The 23069-nt window shown below is 47.2% G+C and overlaps 1 protein-coding gene across 4 annotated transcripts in view; it reads right to left on the bottom strand.

Annotated features, from left to right (window-relative positions):
* The window catches only part of kif14 (kinesin family member 14), a 160753-nt gene that overhangs the window by 56459 nt on the left and 81225 nt on the right, over positions 1 to 23069 (bottom strand). For all 4 annotated transcript variants that reach the window (XM_038794811.1, XM_038794813.1, XM_038794815.1 and 1 more), the window contains exons 19-22: positions 19415 to 19556; positions 11515 to 11608; positions 8447 to 8588; positions 52 to 146 (exon numbers count right to left, since the gene is read on the bottom strand). In XM_038794811.1, coding sequence (XP_038650739.1) covers positions 52 to 146; positions 8447 to 8588; positions 11515 to 11608; positions 19415 to 19556 — 473 coding nt within the window. The remainder of the gene's footprint in view (positions 1 to 51; positions 147 to 8446; positions 8589 to 11514; positions 11609 to 19414; positions 19557 to 23069) is intronic.

Here is a 23069-nt window from a genome sequence, read left to right as displayed (position 1 = left end):
GTTTTCAAATCAACTTTGATCGCACAGAAACACATTTCAAAAGCTACTCACCGTCTTCTAGAGAAAGAGGCAGAGAGTGTTAAATCAGTTTCCCAGTCATCATTAGGGTCATAAAAAAGGTCTTCATCTCTAGAATGTGTATTGCCCTGTTGAGAAGATATGTTATAATCCAAATAAGTAAGAATGTTGAAAAAGTAGTAGAACAGACCAGAATATTTGCTCCCATCAAATTTCAGGATTTTTGACCACTTCTCCAACAAAGGTATGGAAGAGTGACTTTAAATGTTGGATTTTGAAGCTAAGTGATTCATTAAGCTTAAAATAAAAGTACCAAGACCAAAGAGCTTGACAATCACCAAACAAAGCAGCAAGTAATTGGTTAACTCTTCTTTGCAATTAATAAACATCTCACACCAAATTGTGTTGAGAAGCCTCTGGTCCAAGTTTCCAGCAGCAGTGTTTCTTATTCATTCATGTGCTGTGGGCATTGCGGGCAAGGTCAGACATAGTGAAGGTCAGCAGTAAAGATGGAACAACAGAGGTCTCAGAGTAAATTATGCAAGTGAAGAGTTCACAAATCACAAGTTGTTTGTAACATTAATCACTCCATTCTGTTACGGACTTTAAATTCATAGTGACTCTTATTAAAGACACATGTTTAGTTTGACCGTCCAAACTTTGTAGAAGTTCCTGATCTCCCTAATGCGGATACGCCAAATTATTAGGTGACAAAAGCAGTACAAATGATCATTTTAAAAGCCAATGAAGAATCTTCTATGCAACAAATACAATTCTTTTCATTAGGGTATTATCTTTCAAACGTTCTGGAAATAACCGTGGGCAGGATAGTCGGTTTCCTCTCCTTCGGCCGAGGCCAGAATCAGGAAACACGAGTGGGCGGAGAATCCGGCATCAGATGAAAATAAGTGATTGGTGCGGGTGCCTGACAGAATGCCATGCTCTGGTGCCTCGACAGCAGCATAAATGTATTCTACGCTGCACATACAGTAAATGCCATTTGCATATTAACGGGCCCACCCTGGTATTCTGCAGGGTTCCTGTGATGCCCTGCCTATGCCAGGGGGAATTATCGCCTGAAAGATTCACTTGAAACAGGCGCAATGGATGCTGAGGGAGAGAGCGGAGATAGGACATGTTCTCAGGGGCGCAACAGTGGTCTGCCGGTCCTACCACTGGCATGGCTGGCTGGGGGGCAGGGGTAGCAGGGAGTGACCAGAAGATGGGCCGCGGCATCGGCGGAACTTCAGGTCCGGGGCGTCCAGGCAAGGACTCCCCTTGCTGCAGCCAAGGTAGCCACCTTGTTGCACACTCCATTGACCGCCCACCATGGCCCATGATTGCGGAGAGCGATACCAGCCGTATGTGTGCACCACCCCCACCAACCCCCCCCCCCCCCCCCCCCCCCCCGTAACAGAGACCATGTATGTCAGGGCGACATAATATTTCAGCTTCAATGTGCATCGAGCCCACCAGGATGCCAGGGCAGCGGGGTTCGCAGCCATCACCGGAATTCTCCAGGCCGAGGGGGTGGTCGACCGAACACATGACCCCATTGAGCACCAGCACAGGGTGGTCTTCACAAACTGAAAGGGGTTCCACTCCATGAACATGCAGTTGGTGTGTGACCACGAGACGCACATCATGCATGTCTGCGCCCAATACCCAGGCTGTATGCACAATGTCTTCATCCTGGTACAATGGATGGTTCCAACACCTTCGAGGTGCATCCCCGGATGAGGGTTTGGCTCAACAGGGGCTATCCGCTGTGGTCGTGGCTGATGATGCCTATCCGGAGGCCACAGACCGACGCGGGACACCCTACAATGATGCCCTTGCAGCGACCAGGGGTGTGACTGAGTGGTGTATTGGTGCCTGAAGTTACGGTTCAGGTGCCTGGACCACTCTGGAGGGGCCAACCATTATAGAGTTAGGAGAACCTCCCACATCGTGGTGGCCTGCTGCATTCTCCACATCACGCATCAGAGGTACATGCTGGAGGAAGAGGATAAACACCAGGACTCGTCCCACGAGGAGGATATGGGGGAGAGCCAGGATGGGCAGGGCATGGGGCCCAGGCAGGTAAAACAACAACATGTGCCAGGGCCAGCACACATGGGATGCTCTAATCGCCTCCAGGTTCGCCAACTAGGGGCCTGGCCAACGGCTGAACAAACATCCCGTTTCACTCCCACACCATCCCGCACCTGCAACCCCGTTTGTGATTTCTACCTACCTCACTACGAGATGCGGGCCCCGAGTTGGCTGTAACAGCGGGAATGGTTCACAGGATGGAGGTTGATGAAGACCCGTTCTGCAATGAGCTCTGGTGCGCCACATCGTTTGACAACATCGGACTCCTGCCCACGAAAGCATAATCCACCGTCCACCTGTGTGATCCCTGAATGCGAGCTGGCTATTTCATCACATGGTCCCACTGAACCCTTGGGGTGCCAGAGGTGGCGACAGAGTACCAGGGCGGTGTTGGCCAGGGGACCCTGGCCCACAGCCCCCTCCAGCAACCGACCGCCCATCCACCCCCTCCCGGCGCCCCCTTTCAACCAGCCCAGCTGACCCCTCACACCCTTCTGACAGAGCACCGAGGTTGAAATGTTCGTAAATAGGTGTTTATTGTGAACAAGTGAACATGTACCTGCATGTTTGTGCCCTAGTCCTTAATACTATCCTGTGTGCTGCACCATGCCAACTTAACTGGTGTCAAACCTTCGGACCTTACAGGTCACAATGCTACATCCAGATGGATCTCCAGGTGGTACATCAGGGGGAGCTGGCTTGCTGCGCTTCTCGCCCGGTGACCGGGGTCCCCTTTGCAGCCATCCTCTGTAGTGAATGGCCTGGCAGTCTCTTGGGAGTCTCTTGGGAGCATGGGGGCCCGGGCAATGCCGTTGACACCCACAGCCATGACCCATTGTGACTGGGCCAAATTCTGGAGCGCCTCTGCAATGCCCAGATGGTGCTGGTACATAGCTGCCTGTGACAGGGCAGTCGTGTCTTATGCCTCAGTCACCATCTGCACAAAGTGCCCCAGACCTTGGACATCTTGACTGTGGCCGATATCTTCGCCCATGGACCTCCACTGCAGATGCCATGCGTGCGGTGTTGACCTGGGTGACACACGTAGTCAGCACGGTCTCCTGCCCCTGCAGGCAGTTGGATTCCCCCTACTGCACCTGCAGGCACTGGATGGCTGCTGACGACCCCTCGTATAGTCCTTGGCCCTATGTATGCATCTCCCAACATCAATGGGCCCACCCTTTCCAGAAGCCAGAGACCCTTCTGGACGGCAGCTAGTCCCCGAGGCCAGGCCAGGCTGCTCTCCGACCTTCCACCTCCTCAGGGATTCCTACCTTCATCTGATGTACTGTTGCACGTGTGTGGTGCGCAACAGTTAGTGCCCCAGGAGCTTCTTCACTAACATGCCCAATCGAGATGAATGTATCTGGGATGGTGGAGGGTGTTGGAGAGAGCTGCGACAGGAAGTTGGTGTTGTTCCCAAACTGGTGCTCTGGGGTATCGAGGGCTGGCATTTGGGGGCTCACGTCGTTGTCTGTTGCCATGGAAGTGACCTGGGGCTGTGGCCAAGGGACACCAGAAGGGCCAACCAAGTGATCCTGCAAGACACAAGACATGATTGGATCACAGGTTGGAGTGGTGGTGTGGTGTGGCGGTTGTGCCATAGGGATACCTCAATTCATCCGGGGGGGGGGGGGGGGGGGGGGGGGGGGGGGGGCACGACACGACAAAAAAATGCGCAGTCTGAGGCAGTCGGACGTGGGCAGCGGGTGGCCTGAATGAATAGGGCACTTGGCCATGACGGGTGGTAAGGGTTTTGGCATGTGGTGTCGGTTGGGGTACAAGCAGACTGCCAGCGGTAGGGTTCAGTTACCCTCCAGGTGGGGATGGGGGGAGGTTATGGGTGGGTTGGGGCTTGGTGCTAGGGGCACGGTACTGGCTACTCACTCTGACCGCCATGAATCGGTCGCGCAGCTTCTTAAGACATTGCTGGTCGGTCCTGGAGGTGGGATCCACGGCGCTCATGGCCTCTGCCGCATGTGCCCAGGCCCAGTGTACGGCGGTGGATGGCAGCCTCCTTTCCACTCCGGGAAACAGGGTGCTCACCTCTCCTCCACGGTATCCATCAGGATCTTGAGCTCTGCATCTGCGAACCGCTGTACCGTTTTTTAAGTTGCCATCTTGTTGGCTGGAACAAGTGTAATTTGGGGACTGGAGTCCCCGCTTATCTGCGGCTGCAGCTTGCCAGCCCCTTGAGTGCCAATCTCGACCCTGGCGAATAGGACAGCGTTTTCCATTGGAATTGCTCTAGTCCCATGTGGCGCTAGCCCATTAACGGATCCAGAATTGCTCGGAACCTGCGCCTATTCCATGGCCGTAGAACACCACTGATTCAGTCCCGGCATGAGTTAAGCCTCTGTAATGGAGAATCCAGCCTCAAGGCTTTTCACCTTTTCCTATTCAAACTGACAAACAGGAGTTTTGCTGTGCAGCTTTCAACTTGCAGGTTTAAAACTAATTTGCTAAATAATTGCCGTGAAGATAGAACATGCTTAGAATCCTCTATTCAGATAGGGCCTTTAAAGAAAAAGGGAAAATTACTGTTTCGCTAAAAATATCAAAAACTGGTAAATGTGAAACAGTAAAAGGTCAGAAAACAGGCAGCATTTTAAAGCTCGTGAAAAGACGTATGTATGACGTAATGCTACAATAAAATTCTATCATATCTTTCTGTAAATCTTCCTACAAGCCTGAACATTTTGCAGTGCACAGAACATGTCAAGGATCTGAAAAGCCCATGTGATCACCTTTTGATTAAACCCCAGTTGAAAAAGACAGATTGCAGTGTCCGATTTTGAGGCCAGGCTAAGTTATGACGTCTGCATTTGTTTTATCAGAACATGTCCAGATTTCGCTTTTATGGCTCATGAATTTCCATGTCATGTGCAAGGATACAACTTAATTTTTGAAGAATTGACTTGATTTTCATACCTCAGCTTATCAAGCCTGAACAGGGATGGCACAAGTCAGAGAGAGTGTGTCCATAAATTCAAAACACGTGAAAAAAAAGCATGATTAGGAAACAAACTTTGACAAAGAATAAAACAATAAACAAGCATCTGAAGTGAAAACCTGTGAATTAGCAAAATATCAATATGCATATTACAAGCACAGTCAAGGTAATATGCATGGTTTTATCCCAAATGTTATTAACTTGGCATCACTACTTCATTGTAAACACAAATCAAGTGCAAGTCATTTTATCGATTCTCCTTTGTATAAATATTTACTTAAATTGTAAATTTAGAAAAAAGTTAGCCATGTATCTTCTGGTCCAATCACTGTTGATGATGCTTTCCATCACTTTGCTGATGATGGAGTAGATGGACAGGGCGGTAATTGGCTGGATTGAATTTGTCCTGTTTCCTATTACATAGAATTACATAGAATTTACAGTGCAGAAGGAGGCCATTCGGCCCATCGAGTCTGCACCAGCTCTTGGAAAGAGCACCCTACCCCCTATCCAAGGTCAACACCGCCACCCTATCCCCATTACCCAGTAACCCCACCCAACACTAAGGGCAATTTTGGATACTAAGGGCAATTTATCATGGCCAATCCACCTAACCCGCACATCTTTGGACTGTGGGAGGAAACCGGAGCACCCGGAGGAAACCCACGCACACACGGGGAGGATGTGCAGACTCCGCACAGACAGTGACCCAAGCCGGAATCGAACCTGGGACCCTGGAGCTGTGAAGCGATTGTGCTATCCACAAGGCTACCGTGCTGCCCCGATGCCTCCTATGTACACGACATACCTCAGCACTTTTCTACTTGCCTGGTAGATGCCAGTGTTGTAGCTGTACTGGAACAGCTGGGCGAGGGACATGCCATGCTCTGGAGCACAAGCCTTCAGGTATTGCTGGGATATTGTCAAGGCCCACAGCATTTGCAGTCGGCAGTGCCTTCAGCCGTTTCTTGATATTACGTGGAGCGAATCATATTGGCTGAAGACTGACATCTGTGATGCTGGGGTCCTTGGGAGAAGATTGAGATGGATCATCTATTCGGAACTTCAGGCTGAAGAATTTTGGAAAAATTCAGCCTCATCTTTTGCAGTAATATGCTGGCTCTTACATCATTGAAGATGGAGATATTTGTGGAGCCTTGTCCTCCAGTGAGTTGCTTTAATTGTCCACCACTATTCACGATTCATCATTCAATTCATCATTGATCTGATGCGTTCATTCTGGAATCGCTTAGCTCTTGTCTATTACTTGCTGCATATGCTGTTTGGCAGGCAAGTAGGATTGTGTTGTAGCTTTACCTGGTTGACACCTCATTTTTAGGTATGCCTGGTGCTGCTCCTGGCATGCCCTACTGCACTTAGGGCAGCACGGTAGCATAGTGGTTAGTACAATTGCTTCACAGCTCCAGGGTCCCAAGTTCGATTCCTGGCTCGGGTCACTGTCTGTGCGGAGTCTGCACATTCTCCCCGTGTGTGGGGAGTTTCCTCCGGGTGCTCCGGTTTCCTTCCACAGTCCAAAGATGTGCAGGTTAGGTGGATTGCCAATGCTAAATTGCCCTTAGTGTTCAAAATTGCCCTTATTGTTGGGTGGGGTTACTGGGTTATGGGGATAGGGCGGAGGTGTGGAAATGGGGAGGGTGCTCTTTCCAAGAGCCGGTGCAGACTCGATGGGCCGAATGGCCTCCCTCTGCACTGTAAATTCTATGAAACTAGAATATGACCCATTCTTTATTGAACCAGGGTTGATCCCCTAGCTTGGTTATAATGATAGGGTGGGATATGTTGGGCCAGGAGGTTGTAGATTTGTGGTTGAGTACAATACTGCTGTTGCTGATGGCCTACAGTGCCTCATGGATGCCCAAGTCGTTGAGTTGCTAGATCTGTTCGAAGTCTATCCCATTTAGCCACACTACATGATGGAGGGTATCCTCAATGTGAAGAAAAAGACTGTGCAGTGATTTTCTACCAATACGGTCATGGACAGATGCATCAGCAGCAGGTGGGTCGGTGTGGATGAGGTCAAGTATGTTTTTCCTTCTTGTTAGTTCCCTCACCACCTGCTGCAGTCCCAATTTAGCAGCTCTGTCCTTTAGGACCCGACCAGCTCAGTCTGTGGTGGTATTACCGAGCCACTCACGGTGGTGGACATTGAAGTCCCCCACCCAGAGTATTCTGCACCCTTGCCACGCTCCTCGTGGGGCTCAAAATGGAGCAGTCCAGATTCATCAGCTGATGATGGGTCTATGTGGTAAACATCAGGAGGTTTCCTTGCCCATGTTTAAGATGAAGCCATGAGACTTCATGGGGTCCAGAGTCGATGTTGAGGACTCCCAGAGTAACTCCCTCCTGACTATATACCACTGTGCCACCATCTCTGCTGGATCTGTCCTGCCGGTGAGACAGGACAGGAATAGTTAGTGGCGCCTGGGACATTGTCTGCAAGGTATGATTCCGTGAGTATGACTATGTCAAGCTGTTGCTTGACTAGTCGGTGAGATAGCTCTCCCAACTTTGGCACAAGCCCCCAGATGTCAGTAAGGAGGACATTGCAGGAATGACAGGGCTGAGTTTGCTGTTGTTGTTTATGGTGGCTAGGTCGTTGCTGGGTGGTCCGTCCATATTCTTCCTTTATTGTGTTTTCATAGCAGTTGAATAGAACTGAGTGGCTTGCTAGGCCCATTTCAGAGGACAATTAAGAATTAACCACATTGCTGTGGGTCTGGAGTCACATGTAGGCCAGACCAGGTAAAGATGGCAAATTTCCTTCCCTAAAGGACGTAAGTTTACCAGATGAGTTTTTACGACAATCGACAATGGTTTCACGGTCATCATTAGACTTTTAATTCCAGATATTTTATTCAGTTTAAATTCTACCAGCTGCCAGTGTGGGATTCGAACCTGGGTCCCCAGATCAATACCCTGAGTCTCTGAATTACTACCCCAGTACTATGCCACTGCTTCTACTTGTGCCCCTCTATAAAGTAGTACACAACGTGTTGAAGTAATATGGCAACATTTCCCTCAGTCACTAGAACGCAACAAATTAGATTTTGGAGTAAGCCTTAGAGAAAATGTTAAACAATATAGTGAGACAGCTTTTATAGATGTGAGACATTTGCTGTTATTACTTTGGCTTCTGAAGAAATCCATAAAATTGGTTTTATAATGGATACGGTGAATAAAAGTAATAGAAATAATCAGCAGATGTTAATTAAGTGGCAAATAGAGATCATAAAAACCTTGTTTCCTTCCGCTAACAGGTCCAGATCACCAAATACGTTTGCTGTTTGTATATGCGTTAAATAAGACACAGAATTGCCGGAACAGTTATTCTAATCTGTTATAATGGGAACAGAACTTTACCTGATGAAGTTCTCTCATTGCTGCCAACTTGCATTCAAATTTTTCCAAGCTCCAGAAGGTGCTAATGCTCAGCTTAGTATTTTTAACCTGTACCCGAATTGGAGTTTGGATGTTTTTATTTTCAACATCAGACTCTTCATGCCTGGAGAAAAGAAAAATACATAAATACATAATAACATTAAAAATAGGAGTTGAAGACGACCACCCAGCCTGCTCTGCCATTCAATATGATCATGGCTGATGTTGAGCTTCACTTCCACTTTTCAACCCATATCCCTAGATTGCCTGCAATTTCAAAAATCAGTTTTTCTCAGCCTTAAATATAAGCAATGATCGCACATCCACCAACTTGTGAGGCAGGGAATTGCAAAGATTCAGAACACTTTTTAAAAATAAATTTAAAGTACCCAATTTTGTTCCAATTAAGGGGTAATTTTAGTGTGACCAATCCACCTACCCTGCATATCTTTGGTTTGTGGGGGTGAGACCCACGCATTCACGGGGAAAATGTGCTAAAGATTTAGAACACTTTTAAATGAAGAAATGTCTCCTCATCTCAGTCCTAAATGATAGGGTCCTAATTCTGAAAATATGTCCCTCGTTCTAGTTTCTCCAGCTAGGGAAATACAACTTATCTTTATCTACCCTGTCAAACCTCTTCATAATCCTGCAGGTTTCAATGAGATCACCTCTTATTCTTCTACACTCTAGAGAATATAGACCCAATTTGCTCAACCCCCCCCCCCCCCCCCCCCCCTCCCCTCCCCCTCCCGGGTCCAATCTAGTGAATCTTCACTGTATTACTTCCAATGCAATTATATCCCTCTTTAAATACGGAGACCAAATCGGCACACAATATTCTAGATGTGGTCTCACCAACGCCCCATACAATTGTAGCATTACATCTTTATTCTTGCACTCAAGTCCCCTTGCAATAAAGACCAATATGCCATTTGCTTTTCTAATTTGCAGCTGCACTGACATGCCAACTTACATGTTCCTTGTACAAATGCATCCACGTCTTTCTAAACCACAACATTTGCAAGTTTCACACCTTTCTAAAGACAAAAAATCTGCTTTTCTATTCTTCATGACCGGAGTGAAAAATCTCAAAATTCTCCACATTATACTCCCCTATCCCACTTTGTTGCCCACTCACTTAAATCGGTCTAGCTCTTTGCAGCCTTTTTGTATGCTCCTCACAGCTTAAATTCCCACCTAGCTTTGTATCGTCAGCAAATTGAGATGGGGATCTAAAACTAATCTAGATTGCAAAATAGACAAGGCACCAAGCACTGATTCTTGCAGAACACTACTAGTTACCGCCTGCCAATTTTAAATGCTCCATTATTCCCATCTTCGACTTCCTGTCCATTAACCAATCCTCCAACCATGCTAATGTATCACCCCAATTTCATGAACATTAATATTGAGTGTGGCACCTATTAAATGCTTTTGGAAATTCAAGTATACATCTACACAAAAAAATACTTGAGTGATGCACAACCATTCAGCAAAGAAATATTTACAAACACAACCTTCAGGCAGGTCATCAAATTAGAACATTTCACTGATATGAATCCTGACCTATTCTGAAAATCAACATGAAGGTTACTATGAATAGCCATTTTCAGATATCAAAATAATTGGTTTGCAGCCAGTGCAAAGGCTGGCACTCCAGGATGTTAAGGCACAAGTGGCAAGTTAAGTGGTTTATGCTCATGATTCAAACCGAAGATTTTTAGTCTTGCTTATTTTATGAAATGCAAGTCGAATAGAGGAAAGGTATTTCCCCAATAGACTGTAGCAGGGAGGGGAAAGTTCTTTTGCAGATTAAAAGAACGGCACAGGTTCTGGGAGCAGACCACCTCAAATCAGGTCTCCCCAAATGTCAGCTCATCTAAATCTCTGTTTCCCATATCCCACTTATCCACAACTGTTCTCACTATCTCCACATTATTTCCAGTCTGCCAACATCTCAAACTAAAATATACAGATGTCATTTTAAAGGGATAACATTGCTCAGCTTCCAGTTAGCAACATTCAAGTTTAATCACCTACATCTAATAGAATTTGAACAATTGCATATATATGAATAAACACATAAACCAGAGGTGATCAACCACAATCTACATAACTTGACACATCAGGCCCAGCGAACCACGCCCATATGTTTTGGGCGTGCCCAGCGCTGGGGGAGTTTTGGAAGGGGGTAGCAAGGACGGTGTCGAGGGTGGTGGGATCCAGGGTCAAGCCAGGCTGGGGACTCGCAATTTTTGGGGTTGCAGTGGAGCCGGGAGTGCAGGAGGCGAAAGAGGCCGGTGTTCTGGCCTTTGCATCCCTAGTAGCTCGGCAGAGGATCTTGCTCCAATGGAAAGATGCGAGGCCCCCAAGCGTGGAGGCTTGGACCAATGATATGGCGGGGTTCATCAAATTGGAGAAGGTGAAATTTGCCCTGAGGGGATCAGTACAAGGGTTTTTCAGGCGGTGGCAGCCTTTCCTGGACTTCCTGGCGGAACGGTAGGGAAATAGGCCGGGAGCAGCAGCAACCCAGGGGGGGGGTTTTGGATCGGGGGGGGAGGGAGAACTGTGTACATGGGTCTGTGGGATGTGGCGGGTGCTATCTCTTTCCCTTTTGTTGTGTGGGTGCTCTTTTGTTTTTTTTTTCCTTTTGTTTGTAGTTGCTTTTGAAGTTGGGGGGATATTGTTCTTGGGGTGTTACCGCGGTTGTTTTGTTAATAGAGTTGAGATGTTTATATTTTGTAAAAATTTCAATAAAATTTTATTTTTTTTTAAACTTGGCTCATCAGAGCAATCAATTGTCAATCATTTTCTATGATGTTTGTAATGTCAAGTGTATCAAATAAGGCAATAAATTGAAATGAAAACTATCACGCTCAGAGAGTGAACTTTCCAAAAACATTGTTCAAATCATGGGGCATCGTTTGCCAGGGCAACATTAATTGTCAATCGGCAATTAACTCTTATGCAAATAATAATTCTAATAGAGTGCTCAGCAATAAGAAGTTTGCCTACTATATTTGGGAGTTATTTTTGGTGACGCTAACCTGCTGAAAACAGTGTGCTTTTTCAAGTTGTTGCTAATATTGTTAGCTTCTTGGATCATCATTGAAAGTTTCATGGAGTTCCAGTATGAATGATCTGAAACACAAGATAGAGGATAAATTATACATCAATTCTGCTTATTTAGTAAAATAAAATAAGTGTTGAACACAGATTGTTCTTCCAATAAAGAGGGCCACACCTGTTCTTTCTTATACCTACAAGCTTCTTTTTTCTATACTTGATCAGGATTTTAAAAATGTATTTACAATACAACATTGGATTTTGGAATGGCAGAAAGGAAAATATAATCGGTGAATAACCTGCAACTAAGTGCTCAGTATATTCCTGGATGAAGTATGAAGAGAGGAAGCTAATTACCAGAGTGGTTCCAAGAGTAGAGAAGCAACATTGGTTTAGCCGAGGGTACAATGAGAAATCAGGATTCATAGCCAAAACTGTAATTTAAATATTCTGACATTATAGCAGCCAATAGTGTTCAGCTGTGTTTGAAGGAGGTTGAGAATAATTTTCATAGGAATCAGATTAGGCTATTCAGCCCTTCAAGCTTGCTCTCCCAGTCTATTAGATTATGGGTTATTTGTACCTCAATTTCATTTACCCAACTTTGACCCATATCTCTCACTTAACAAATATCTGCCATCTCAGTTTGAAAATGCCAAAGGACCCAGAATTCACAGAATTTTAAGGGAGAATTGCAGATTTCCCTTACCCATGGTGTGAAAAGGCGTTTGCTGTTTCACTACTGAAGAGCTTAGTTATATTTTTAAAAGGTGCAATCTAGTTTTGGATCCTTCCATCAGAGGAATGGCAACTCCGAATCAACTCTTCGGAATCCTTTTATCGTTTTAAACACCTTAATTAGATTACCCTTCAACTATTTAAAGACAAGTGACTATAAGCTAAACTTATGCAACACATCTTCACAATTTAATCCCTTCAACTTCAGTATCATTCTGATGTATTGTCACTCTAGACTCTAGTTCTACCCAGAGACGCAGTGCCCGAAACTGAATGCAGTACTCCAGGAGTCTGATGAAGGTCCTGTACAACTGAAACATACCTTCCTTCCCTTTCCATTCCAGCCTACCAGAGATAAAGCGAATATGCATAGAACATAGAACATTACAGCGCAGTACAGGCCCTTCGGCCCACGATGTTGCGCCGTCCTGTGAAACCCCTCTAAACTATTCCCTTATCGTCCATATGCCTATCCAATGACCATTTGAATGCGTTTAGTGTTGGTGAGTCCACTACTGTTGCAGGCAGGGCATTCCACGCCCTTACTACTCTCCGAGTAAAGAATCTACCTCCGACATCTGTCCTATATCTATCTCCCCTCAATTTAAAGCTATGTCCCCTCGTGCTGGACATCACCATCCGAGGAAAAAGGCTCTCACTGTCCACCCTATCTAATCCTCTGATCATCTTGTATGCCTCAATTAATTCACCTCTTAACCTTCTCTCTAACGAAAACAGCCTCAAGTCCTTCAGCCTTTCCTCATATGATCTTCCCTCAATACCAGGCAACATTCTTGTAAATCTCCTCTGTACCCTTTCCAATGCTTCCACATCCTTCCTATAATGTGGCGACCAGAACTGCACACAATACTCCAAATGCGGCCGCACCAGAGTTTTGTACAACTGCAACATGACCTCATGGCTCCGAAACTCAATTCCTCTACCAATAAAAGCTAACACACCGTACGCCTTGTTAACAACCCTCTCAACCTGGGTGGCAACTTTCAGGGATCCATGGACACCGAGATCTCTCTGCTCGTCCACACTACCAAGAATCTTACCATTAGCCCAGTACTCTGCCTTTCTGTTATTCCTTCCAAAATGAATCACCTCACACTTTTCTGCATTAAACTCCATTTGCCACCTGTCAGCCCAGCTCTGCAGCTTATCTATGTCCCTTTGTAACTTGTAACATCCTTCTGCACTGTCCACAACGCCACCGACTTTAGTGTCATCTGCAAATTTACTCACCCATCCTTCTACGCCCTCCTCCAGGTCATTTATAAAAATGACAAACAGCAACGGCCCCAAAACAGATCCTTGTGGCACACCACAAGTAACTGGACACCAGTCAGAGCATTTCCCATCAACCACCACTCTTTGTCTTCTATCAGCTAGCCAATTTCTGATCCAAACTGCTAAATCACCCTGAATCCCATGCCTCTGTATTTTCTGCAATAGCCTACCGTGGGGAACCTTATCAAACGCTTTACTGAAATCCATATACACCACATCAACTGCTTTACCCTCATCCACCTGTTTGGTCACCTTCTCGAAGAACTCGATGAATTTGTGAGGCACGACCTACCCTTCACAAAACCATGTTGACTATCTCTAATCAAATTATTCCTTTCCAGATGATTATACATCCTATCTCTTATAAACCTTTCCAAGACTTTTCCCACAACAGAAGTAAGACTCACTGGCCTATAGATACCGGGGTTATCTCTACTCCCCTTCTTGTACAAGGGGACAACATTTGCTATCCTCCAGTCCTCTGGCACTATTCCTGTAGACAAAGATGACTTAAAGATCAAAGCCAAAGGCTCAGCAATCTCCTCCCTAGCTTCCCAGAGAATCCTAGGATAAATCCCATCCGGCCCAGGGGACTTATCTATTTTCACACTTTCCAGAATCGCTAACACCTCCTCCTTATGAACCTCAAGCCCTTCTAGTCTAGTAGCCTGTATCTCAGTATTCTCCTCGACAACTTAGTCTTTTTCCTGTGTGAATACTGATGAAAAATACTCATTTAGCACCTCTCCTATCTCCCCGGACTCTACGCACAACTTCCCACTACTGTCCTTGACTGGCCCTACTCTTACCTTAGTCATTCTTTTATTCCTGACATACCTATAGAAAGCTTTAAGGTTATCGTTGATCCTACCTGCCAAAGACTTCTCATGTCCTCGCGTGGCTCTTCTTAGCTCTCTTTAGAGCCTTCCTAGCTAACTTGTAACTCTCAAGCGACCCAACTGAACCATCATGTCTCATCTTCACATAAGCCTCCTTCTTCCTCTTGACAAGTGATTCAACTGCTTTAGTAACCCATGGTTCCCTCACTCGACCACTTCCTCCCTGTCTAACAGGTACATACTTATCAAGGACACGCAGTAGCTGTTCCTTGAACATGCTCCACATTTCCATTGTGTCCATCCCCTGCAGTTTTCCTCTCCAGGCGATGCATCCTAAGTCTTGCCTCATCGCATCATAATTGCCTTTCCCCCAGCAATAACTCTTGCCCTGCGGTTTATACCTATCCCTTTCCATCGCTAAAGTAAACGTAATCGAATTGTGGTCACTATCACCAAAATGCTCACCTACCTCCAAATCTAACACCTGTCCTGGTTCATTATCCAGTACCAAATCCAATATGGCCTCGCCTCTTGTTGGCCTATCTACATACTGCGTCAGGAAACCCTCCTGCACACACTGGACAAAAACGGATCCATCTAAAGTACTCGAACTATAGTGTTTCCAGTCAATATTTGGAAAGTTAAAGTCCCCCATAACAACTACCCTGTTATTTTCGCTCCTATCCAGAATCATCTTTGCAATCCTTTCCTCTACCTCTCTGGAACTTTTCGGAGGCCTATAGAAAAGCCCTAACAGGGTGACCTCTACCTTCCTGTTTCTTAACTCAGCCCATACTATCTCAGTATTCGAGTCCTCATCAAATGTCCTCTCAGCCACCGTAATACTGTCCTTGACTAACAATGCCACCCCTCCCCCTCTCTTACCACCTTCCCTGAACTTACTGAAATATCTAAACCCCGGCACCTGCAACAACCATTCCTCGCCCTGCTCTGTCCAGGTCTCCGAAATGGCCACAACATCGAAGTCCCGGGTACTAACCCATGCCGCAAGCTCACCCACCTTATTCCGGATGCTCCTGGCATTGAAGTAGACGCACTTTAAACCAACTTCCTTCCTGCCGGTACATTCCTGCAACTTTGAAACCTTACTCATGACCTCACTACTCTCAGCTTCTTGTGTACTGGAGCTACAATTCAGGTTCCCAATCCCCTGGTGAACTAGTTTAAACCCTCCCGAAGAGCATTAGCAAACCTCCCCCCGAGGATATTAGTACCCCTCTGGTCCAGGTGTAGACCATCCCGTTTGTAGAGGTCCCACCTACCCCAGAATAAGCCCCAATTATCCAGGAATCTGAAACCCTCCCTCCTGCACCATCCCTGCAGCCACGTGTTCAACTGCTCTCTCACCCTATTCCTCAACTCGCTAGCACGTGGCACGGGTAACAACCCAGAGATAATAACTCTGTTTGTCCTGGATCTAAGTTTCCACCCTAGCTCCCTGAATTCCTGCCTTACATCCCTATCCCTTTTCCTACCTATGTCGTTGGTACCTATGTGGACCACGACTTGGGGCTGCTCCCCCTCCCCCTTAAGGATCCCGAAAACACGATCTGAGACATCGCGGACCCTGGCACCTGGGAGGCAACACACCAACCGCGAGTCTCTCTCTTTCCCATAGAATCTCCTATCTATCCCCCTAACTACGGAGTCTCCAATGACTAATGTTCTACTCCTTTCCCCCTTCCCTTCTGAGCAACAGGGACAGACTCTGTGCCAGAGACCTGTACCCCATGGCTAACCCCTGGTAAGTCGTCCCCCCCAACAGTATCCAAAGCGGTATACCTGTTACTAAGGGGAACAACCACAGGGGATCCCTGTACTGACTGCTTACCCCCATCCCCTCTCACCGTCACCCATCTATCTTTATTCTTTGGCGTAACTACCTCCCTGAAGCTTCTATCTATGACCCCCTCTGCCTCCCGAATGATCTGAAGTTCATCCAGCTCCAGTTCCCTAACACGGTTTTTGAGGAGCTGGAGTTGGGTACACTTCCCACAGATGAAATCAGCAGGGACACTGACGGCGTCCCTCACCTCAAACATTCTGCAGGAGGAGCATTGTACTGCCTTCCCTGACATCACCTCTAGATTTTAAAAAAACAAGAAAAAGAAAGGAAGAGCTTACCTGATATTCCCTCAAACCCTGCTCCCGCTGAAAGGTAAACAAATTTAAAGGCACTCACTCACCTTCACGACAGGCCCCAGCTCCCGCTTCCCAACGACCGTGGTTTTTTTTTTTGGTTAGAGGAGGTGGTGGGGGGGGGGGGGGGGGGGGGGGGGGGGGGAAGAGAAACACTGACAAAGTGTTTCGGGTTTAACTGTCACTTGACAACAGCCCCTCCACAAACCACCTTCAAATTAGGCTGACCGCACTGCACGTATTCAAATTTCCCCAGAACAGCCAATCAGTAGCTCTGCTCTGCTGCCCTCTGCTGGATGCTTGCCTTCACTCAAACTCCTCGGGTCTCCTTCGCAGGTACACCTTCAAATTAAGCTGACCGCACTGCACGTATGCAAATTTCCCCGGAACAGCCAATCAGTAGCTCTGCTGCCCTCTGCTGGATCTATTCCATCAGTCTTATTGATTATTTTTTGTTGTAGTGCAGTAGATTTTAAGCAGTGTATACCTGGACACACTAATCTCTTTGTTCCTCCACAGTCCCCAAATTTCTCACCATTATGAGATATTCCAAACTGTCATTTCTTGTATCCAAATTACTTGACCTGACATTTACCCATGCTAAACTCGATCTGCCAGTTTCCCCACATTCTTGACAACCCATATGTCCTTCTGTAACTTGCTACTCCTCTTTCAAGTTTTGAATATTTGGGAATATCTAACTACTGGCAATCTGTGGATTTAGCCTAAGTTACATGTTACCTTATGGCACATTACCTTTATTTTTCTTGTACTATCCTAGCCTCAAAGTTTTCACCTAGATTAGTCGCCAGCAACTATTGAACCAATATATATCTTGCCAGAAACTTACCATGTGTCACACTGAAGTTAAATATATATAATTTTAGAGGTAAGGTTGCGTCACCTTTCAAAAGTGGTAGAGGCTGGCATTGAGATGCCAAGAGGGACAGAGAAAGAGTAAAAGAGGGATTTGAAATCATATTTTACAAATGAAATGATAGTACACCAAACTATATTGATTCCACCTTCCCCACATCCACAGTGCCAATTAAGAATTGCAACTGATAACTGCAGATAATAATTCAAAAGGAAGCACACAGCAAATTTGGAGAAATAACTCCACATTAGTGCATATAACAGCAATAGCATGGCCGGGATTCTCCCTTTTGGGGACCAAGTCCCCACGCCCGCCGGAAAACGAACGAGAATCACTCCAGACTTTTTCCTTGAAAGTCCGGGGTGATTCCCCGTTTTCCACGGGGCTAGCAGGGCCCCGGTGCGCGTCCCGCAGCTCTGGCGGGGCCCTGCTGTCCAGACTGCGCGGCCGCGCATGCGCACGGCGGCCCACCTTGGCGCGGGTGCCACCGACATGGCGGAGCCACATAGCGGGCCCGCGTGGAGTAAGGTAGCCCCCCCCCCCCAGATCACGATGGCCCGCCGATTGATGGTCCCCGATCGCGGGCCTGGCCACCGCTGAAGCCCTCCCCGGAGTCAGATTCCCCCCGCCCCCCCACCGCACGTGTGTCCGAGCTCCCGCCAGGTGGTCCCAGATGTAAACCACGCTGGCGGGAGTTTGGCTGGTCGACCGCGGAGAATCGCCATGGGGGCGTATTTCAGTGGCCCCCGACCGGTGGCGAGACGACCGCGCGGGCACGAAGAATCGTCGGACCGTCGTGGCGGGAATTTCCCGCCCCCTCAAACATTCTCCGACTCGGCACGGGCTTGGAGAATCTCGGTCCATATCTCTGTCAGAGAGTTAAACACTAAATGTGTGATAGTGTAAGAAGATGATTGTCCCATCAATTTTCCAACGAGTAACAGACCAGCTGAATACAGGAATCATGGGCAGGAAATAGACTAATTGCTCAAGCAATTTGTGAAACTGTGTCACTTCATATTTCAAAAGTAGGGCGCTGCGGCCCCGGGTTCGATCCCAGCCCCGATCACTGACTGTCTGTGTGGAGTTTGCACATTCTCCCAGTGTCTGCGTGTGTTTCCCCCCCACATCCCAAAGATGTGCAGGTTAAGTGGATTGGCCACACTAAATTACCCGTTCATTGGAAAAAATTGGGGACTCTAGATTTTTTTTTTTTAAATCTAGGGCGCGATTCTCCCAAAACGGGAGAAATTGTAAAGCTGGCGTCAAACCCGGGCGGGTTTGACGCCAGCGCGCCGCTTCCTGACCGGGAACCGATTCTGGTCCCCGGTCGGGGCTAGCAGCCCGACGCCGCAAGCTCCGGCATCACGGGCTTAACGAATATCGTTAAGCCCGCTTGCCGGAGTTAGCGCCGGCTGACGCGTCATATGACTTCAGCCGCGCATGCGCGGATTGGAAGACTCCAACCCGCGCATGCGCGGATGACGTCATCGCGTATTTGCGCGAAACCCGCACATGCGCGGGCCGGGTTGCCCCTCAGCCGCCCTGCAAATGGATACTGCGGGGCGGCGGAAGGAGAAAGAGTGCGCGGGCATCGGGCCCGCTGCCCGCGATCGGTGGGCACCGATCGCGGGCCCATGGCACCCTTGGCACGGCCGTGGTACTGCCGTGCCAATCGGCGCCATGGTTATGAAAAGCGAGTTTGTGACGCCGTTTTTACGAACGGCCAGACCAGGTGTGTTTGCCGTTCGTAAAAACGGCGTAAAGGGCTGGGACTTCGGCCCATCGAACAGCTGTGAATCGCTGCCGGCCGTAAAAAAACGGCGGCAGCGATTCGGGTCGGGAGTTGGGCGGGGGGTGGGGGAGAATAGCGGGAGGGCGGGAAAAATGTCGGGAAGGCCCTCCCGCTATTCTCCGACCCGTCGTGGGGGTCGGAGAATTTCTCCCCTAATGTTTCAAAAGGCAACACACCTTTACATAAACTACTCTTTTGAGTGTCTAGTCGCTTTTTCCGTTCTTGCTGCATTCTTTCCAAGTCCTTTGTCATCTTTCTTTTCTCAACCTCCAGTGCATCAAGAAACTTTACATGGCGAACGTTAAGATCTTCGAGAGCCTGAAAGGGAACCTGACATAGTTAGCTCCAAGATCATCTTTTGGTAAATTACACCAAAATAATACTTTTGATCATCGTGTAATGACAGATATACTTTTGAAAGAATTAGCATATTTAATTTGAGCACTCTAAGACTCAGCAGAACATTTGGTGTGTCGGTACCAGGTCTAACCATCATATTTGGCCTCAGAATCCTGGACTGCACAACTGCAAGAAGTGCATGAACGTAGACATTGGGAAGAGGCAGAATTGGGCTGAACTCTTGAGATTGCATTACTTGGGCAGCATGTGACACAGTGGTTAGCACTGGGACTACGGCACTGAGGACCCAGGTTCGAATGGGTCACTGTCTGTGTGGAGTTTGCACATTCTCCCCAAGTCTGCATGGGTTTCACCCCCACAACCCAAAGATGCGCAGGTTAGGTGGATTGGCCACGCTAAATTGCCCCTTAATTGGAAAAAAATAATTGGGTACTCTAAATTTATTTTTAAAAAGAGATTGCATTACTTACTAATGTTCATCATTCAGGCTGGCACCTAACTACTGACCACTCGGGCACCAGACATTTGTGGAATCATATTCCAAGCAAGAAGTTTAGCTCTTTGGGAGAGGAAGAGGGCAGAGAATTACCAAAGTGGAGGCCAAAGGTAAAACTTTTCTGTCATAGGACTGATCACAGTTATTTTTAATCCTTCTTGAGCAGAGGCCAGAACACACTCAGTGCCAAGGAAAGAGCGTTTGATTCAGCTTCCTTACCTTTGGACAGATTTATCTTTCAACGCAGCCAAAAGCTGAAGAAATCAACTGCAATTATAACCCTACAACACGGTGGCACAACGATTAGCACTGCTGCCTCACAGTTCCAAGGGACACCGGTTCAATTCCGGCCTCGGGTGACAGTCTGTGTGGAGTTTGCACTTTTTCCCTGTGCCCGAGTGGGTTTCCTCCGGGTGCCTCCCTCAGTCCAAAGATTTGCAGGTTAGATGGACTGGCTATGCCAAAATGCCCCTTAGTGTTCAAAAAAAGTTAGGTGGGGTTACTGGGTTACAGGGATAGGGTGGAGGTGTGGGCTTAAGTCAGATGCTCTTTCCAAGGGCAGATGCAGACACAATGGGTCAAATGGCCTCCTTCTGCACTGTAAATTCTATGATACTAAAATAGATGGATTGTTGTCAATACAAAAACTCAGAAACAAAGCCCAATCATGTGCAACCATTTCTGGAACCTTTGTGTTGCTTTTAACCTCATCACAAATATTCAATATTAGTAAGTACCTACGGCTTTGGATGAAGTGGAAGTGACCATGCACTTAGCCCAGATGGGAAAGACCTTCACCAGAGAGCATCTGCTTTACTCATTTTCCAGAGCACTTTGACAGCTGATCATACTCCGGGAATTGCTGAATGAAGTGCATAATATTGGATTGGATTTATTGCCACATGTACCGAGGTACAGTGAAATGTATTGATCTATGTAAAGTCCAGACAGATTGTTCCATGCATGAAAAACTTAGGACATACATTAATACATAATGTAACTACATAGACACAGGCATTAGGTGAAGCATACGGAGCGCAGTACTACTCAGTAGAGAAGATGCGTGAAGAGATCAGTTCAGTCCATAAGAGGGTCATTCAGGAGTCTGGTAACAGCAGGGAAGCTGTTTTTGAACCTGTTAGTGTATGTTCTCAGGCATTTGTATCTTCTGCCAGATTAGAAATTGGAAGAGAGAATAACCCAGGTGGGAGGAGTCTTTGATTATGCTGCCCACTTTCCCAAGGAAGTGAGAGATGTAGAGAATCAACGGATGGGAGGCGTTTTCACATGATGGACTGGGCTGTGTTCACAACTCTCTGTAGCTTCTTAGTCTTGGGCCGAGCAGTTGCCATACCAGGCTGTGATGCCGCCAGATAGGATGCGTTCAATGGTGCATGGTACATTTGTAAAAATTTGTAAAAGTCAACGTGGACATGTCAAATTTCCTTACTTTCCAGAGAAAGTACAGGCACTGATGTGTTTTTTTGGTTGTAGCATTGACGAAGGTGGACCAGAACAAATTGCTGGTGATGTGCACACCTAGGAATTTGAAGCTGTGAATCATCTCAACCTCAGCACCATTAATGCCGACAGGGGTGTGCACAAGACTTCGCTTCCTGAAATCAATGACCAGTTCCTTAGTTTTGCTGACGTTGAGGGAAAGATTGTTGTCATTGCACCACGCCGCTAGGTTCTCTATCTCCCTCCTGTACTCTGACTCATCGTTGTTCGGGATCTGACCCACTACGTCGGTGCAATCAGCCAACTTGTAGATGGAGTTAGAGCCAACTTTTGCCACCCAGTCGTGTGTGTATAGGGAGTATAGTAGGGGGGATAAGTATGCAGCCTTGTGGGCCCCAGTATTGAGGGCTATCATGGAGGAGGTATTGTTTATCCTTGCTGATTGTGGTCTATGGGTCAGGAAGTCGAGGATTCACTGCAGAGGGTGGAGCCAAATTCTAGGTTTCGAAGTTTTGATATGAGCTTGGCTGGGATTATGGCGTTGAAGGCACAGCTATAGTCAATAAATAGGAGCCTGATGTCTGAGTCCTTGTTGTCGTGATGCTCGAGGGGCGAGTGCAAAGCCAGTGAGATGCCGTCTGGTGTGGACCGGTTGTTGTGGACCTGTTGTGGCGGTATGCAAATTGGAGTGGATAAAGGCATCCTCGGAGTACGGAGTTGATGTGTCTCACGACCAACCTCTCAAAGCAAGTCTATAATGATAGATGTAAAGTCCACTGGGCGGTAGTCGTTGAGGCACGTTGCGTGGTTCTTCTTTGGCACCGGTATTTTTTTTTTAAATTTAGAGTACCCAATTCATTTTTCCAATAAAGGGGCAATTTAGTGTGGCCAATGCACCTACCCTGCACATCTTTGGCTTGTGGGGGCAAAACCCATGCAAACACGGGGAGAATGTGCAAACTCCACACAGACAGTGATCCAGAGCTGGGATCGAACTTGAGGCTGCAGTGCTAACACTGCGCCACCATGCTGCCCTCTTTGGCACTGGTATGATGGTGGTCTTCTTGCAGCAGGTGGGAACCTTGGAACGGAGTAGGGAGAGGTTGAAGATGTCCGCAAACACACCCACCAGCTGGTCCGCACAGGATCGGAGTGCATGCCTTAGGACTTCAGGACCCGTTGCTTTCCAAGGGTTTACTTTCAAGAAAGCCGATCTGACTTCCGAAGCTGTGACAGTAGGTATGGGTGCTTCTGAGGCTGCTGGGGCAGTTGACAACAGTTTGATGGTTTCCTGCATAGAATGCATTGAGTTCATTGGGGAGGGGTGTGCTGCTGCTGGAGAATCTACTCGGCTTTGCTTTGTAGCCCATTACGTTGTTTAAGCCTCGTCACCACAGACTAGAGTCCGTGTCATTAGTCTGTGACTAGCTTAGTCTGATGTTGTCTCTTGGCATCCCTGATGGCTTTGCGGAGATCATACCTGGATTTCTTATATAGGTAAGGGTCGCCCATCT

This window comes from Scyliorhinus canicula, chromosome 4 (assembly GCF_902713615.1).
Source record: "Scyliorhinus canicula chromosome 4, sScyCan1.1, whole genome shotgun sequence".
Classification (NCBI taxonomy): Eukaryota; Metazoa; Chordata; class Chondrichthyes; order Carcharhiniformes; family Scyliorhinidae; genus Scyliorhinus; species Scyliorhinus canicula.
Note: the sequence above shows the minus strand (reverse complement) of the source record. Positions and strands in the feature narration are given on the sequence as shown.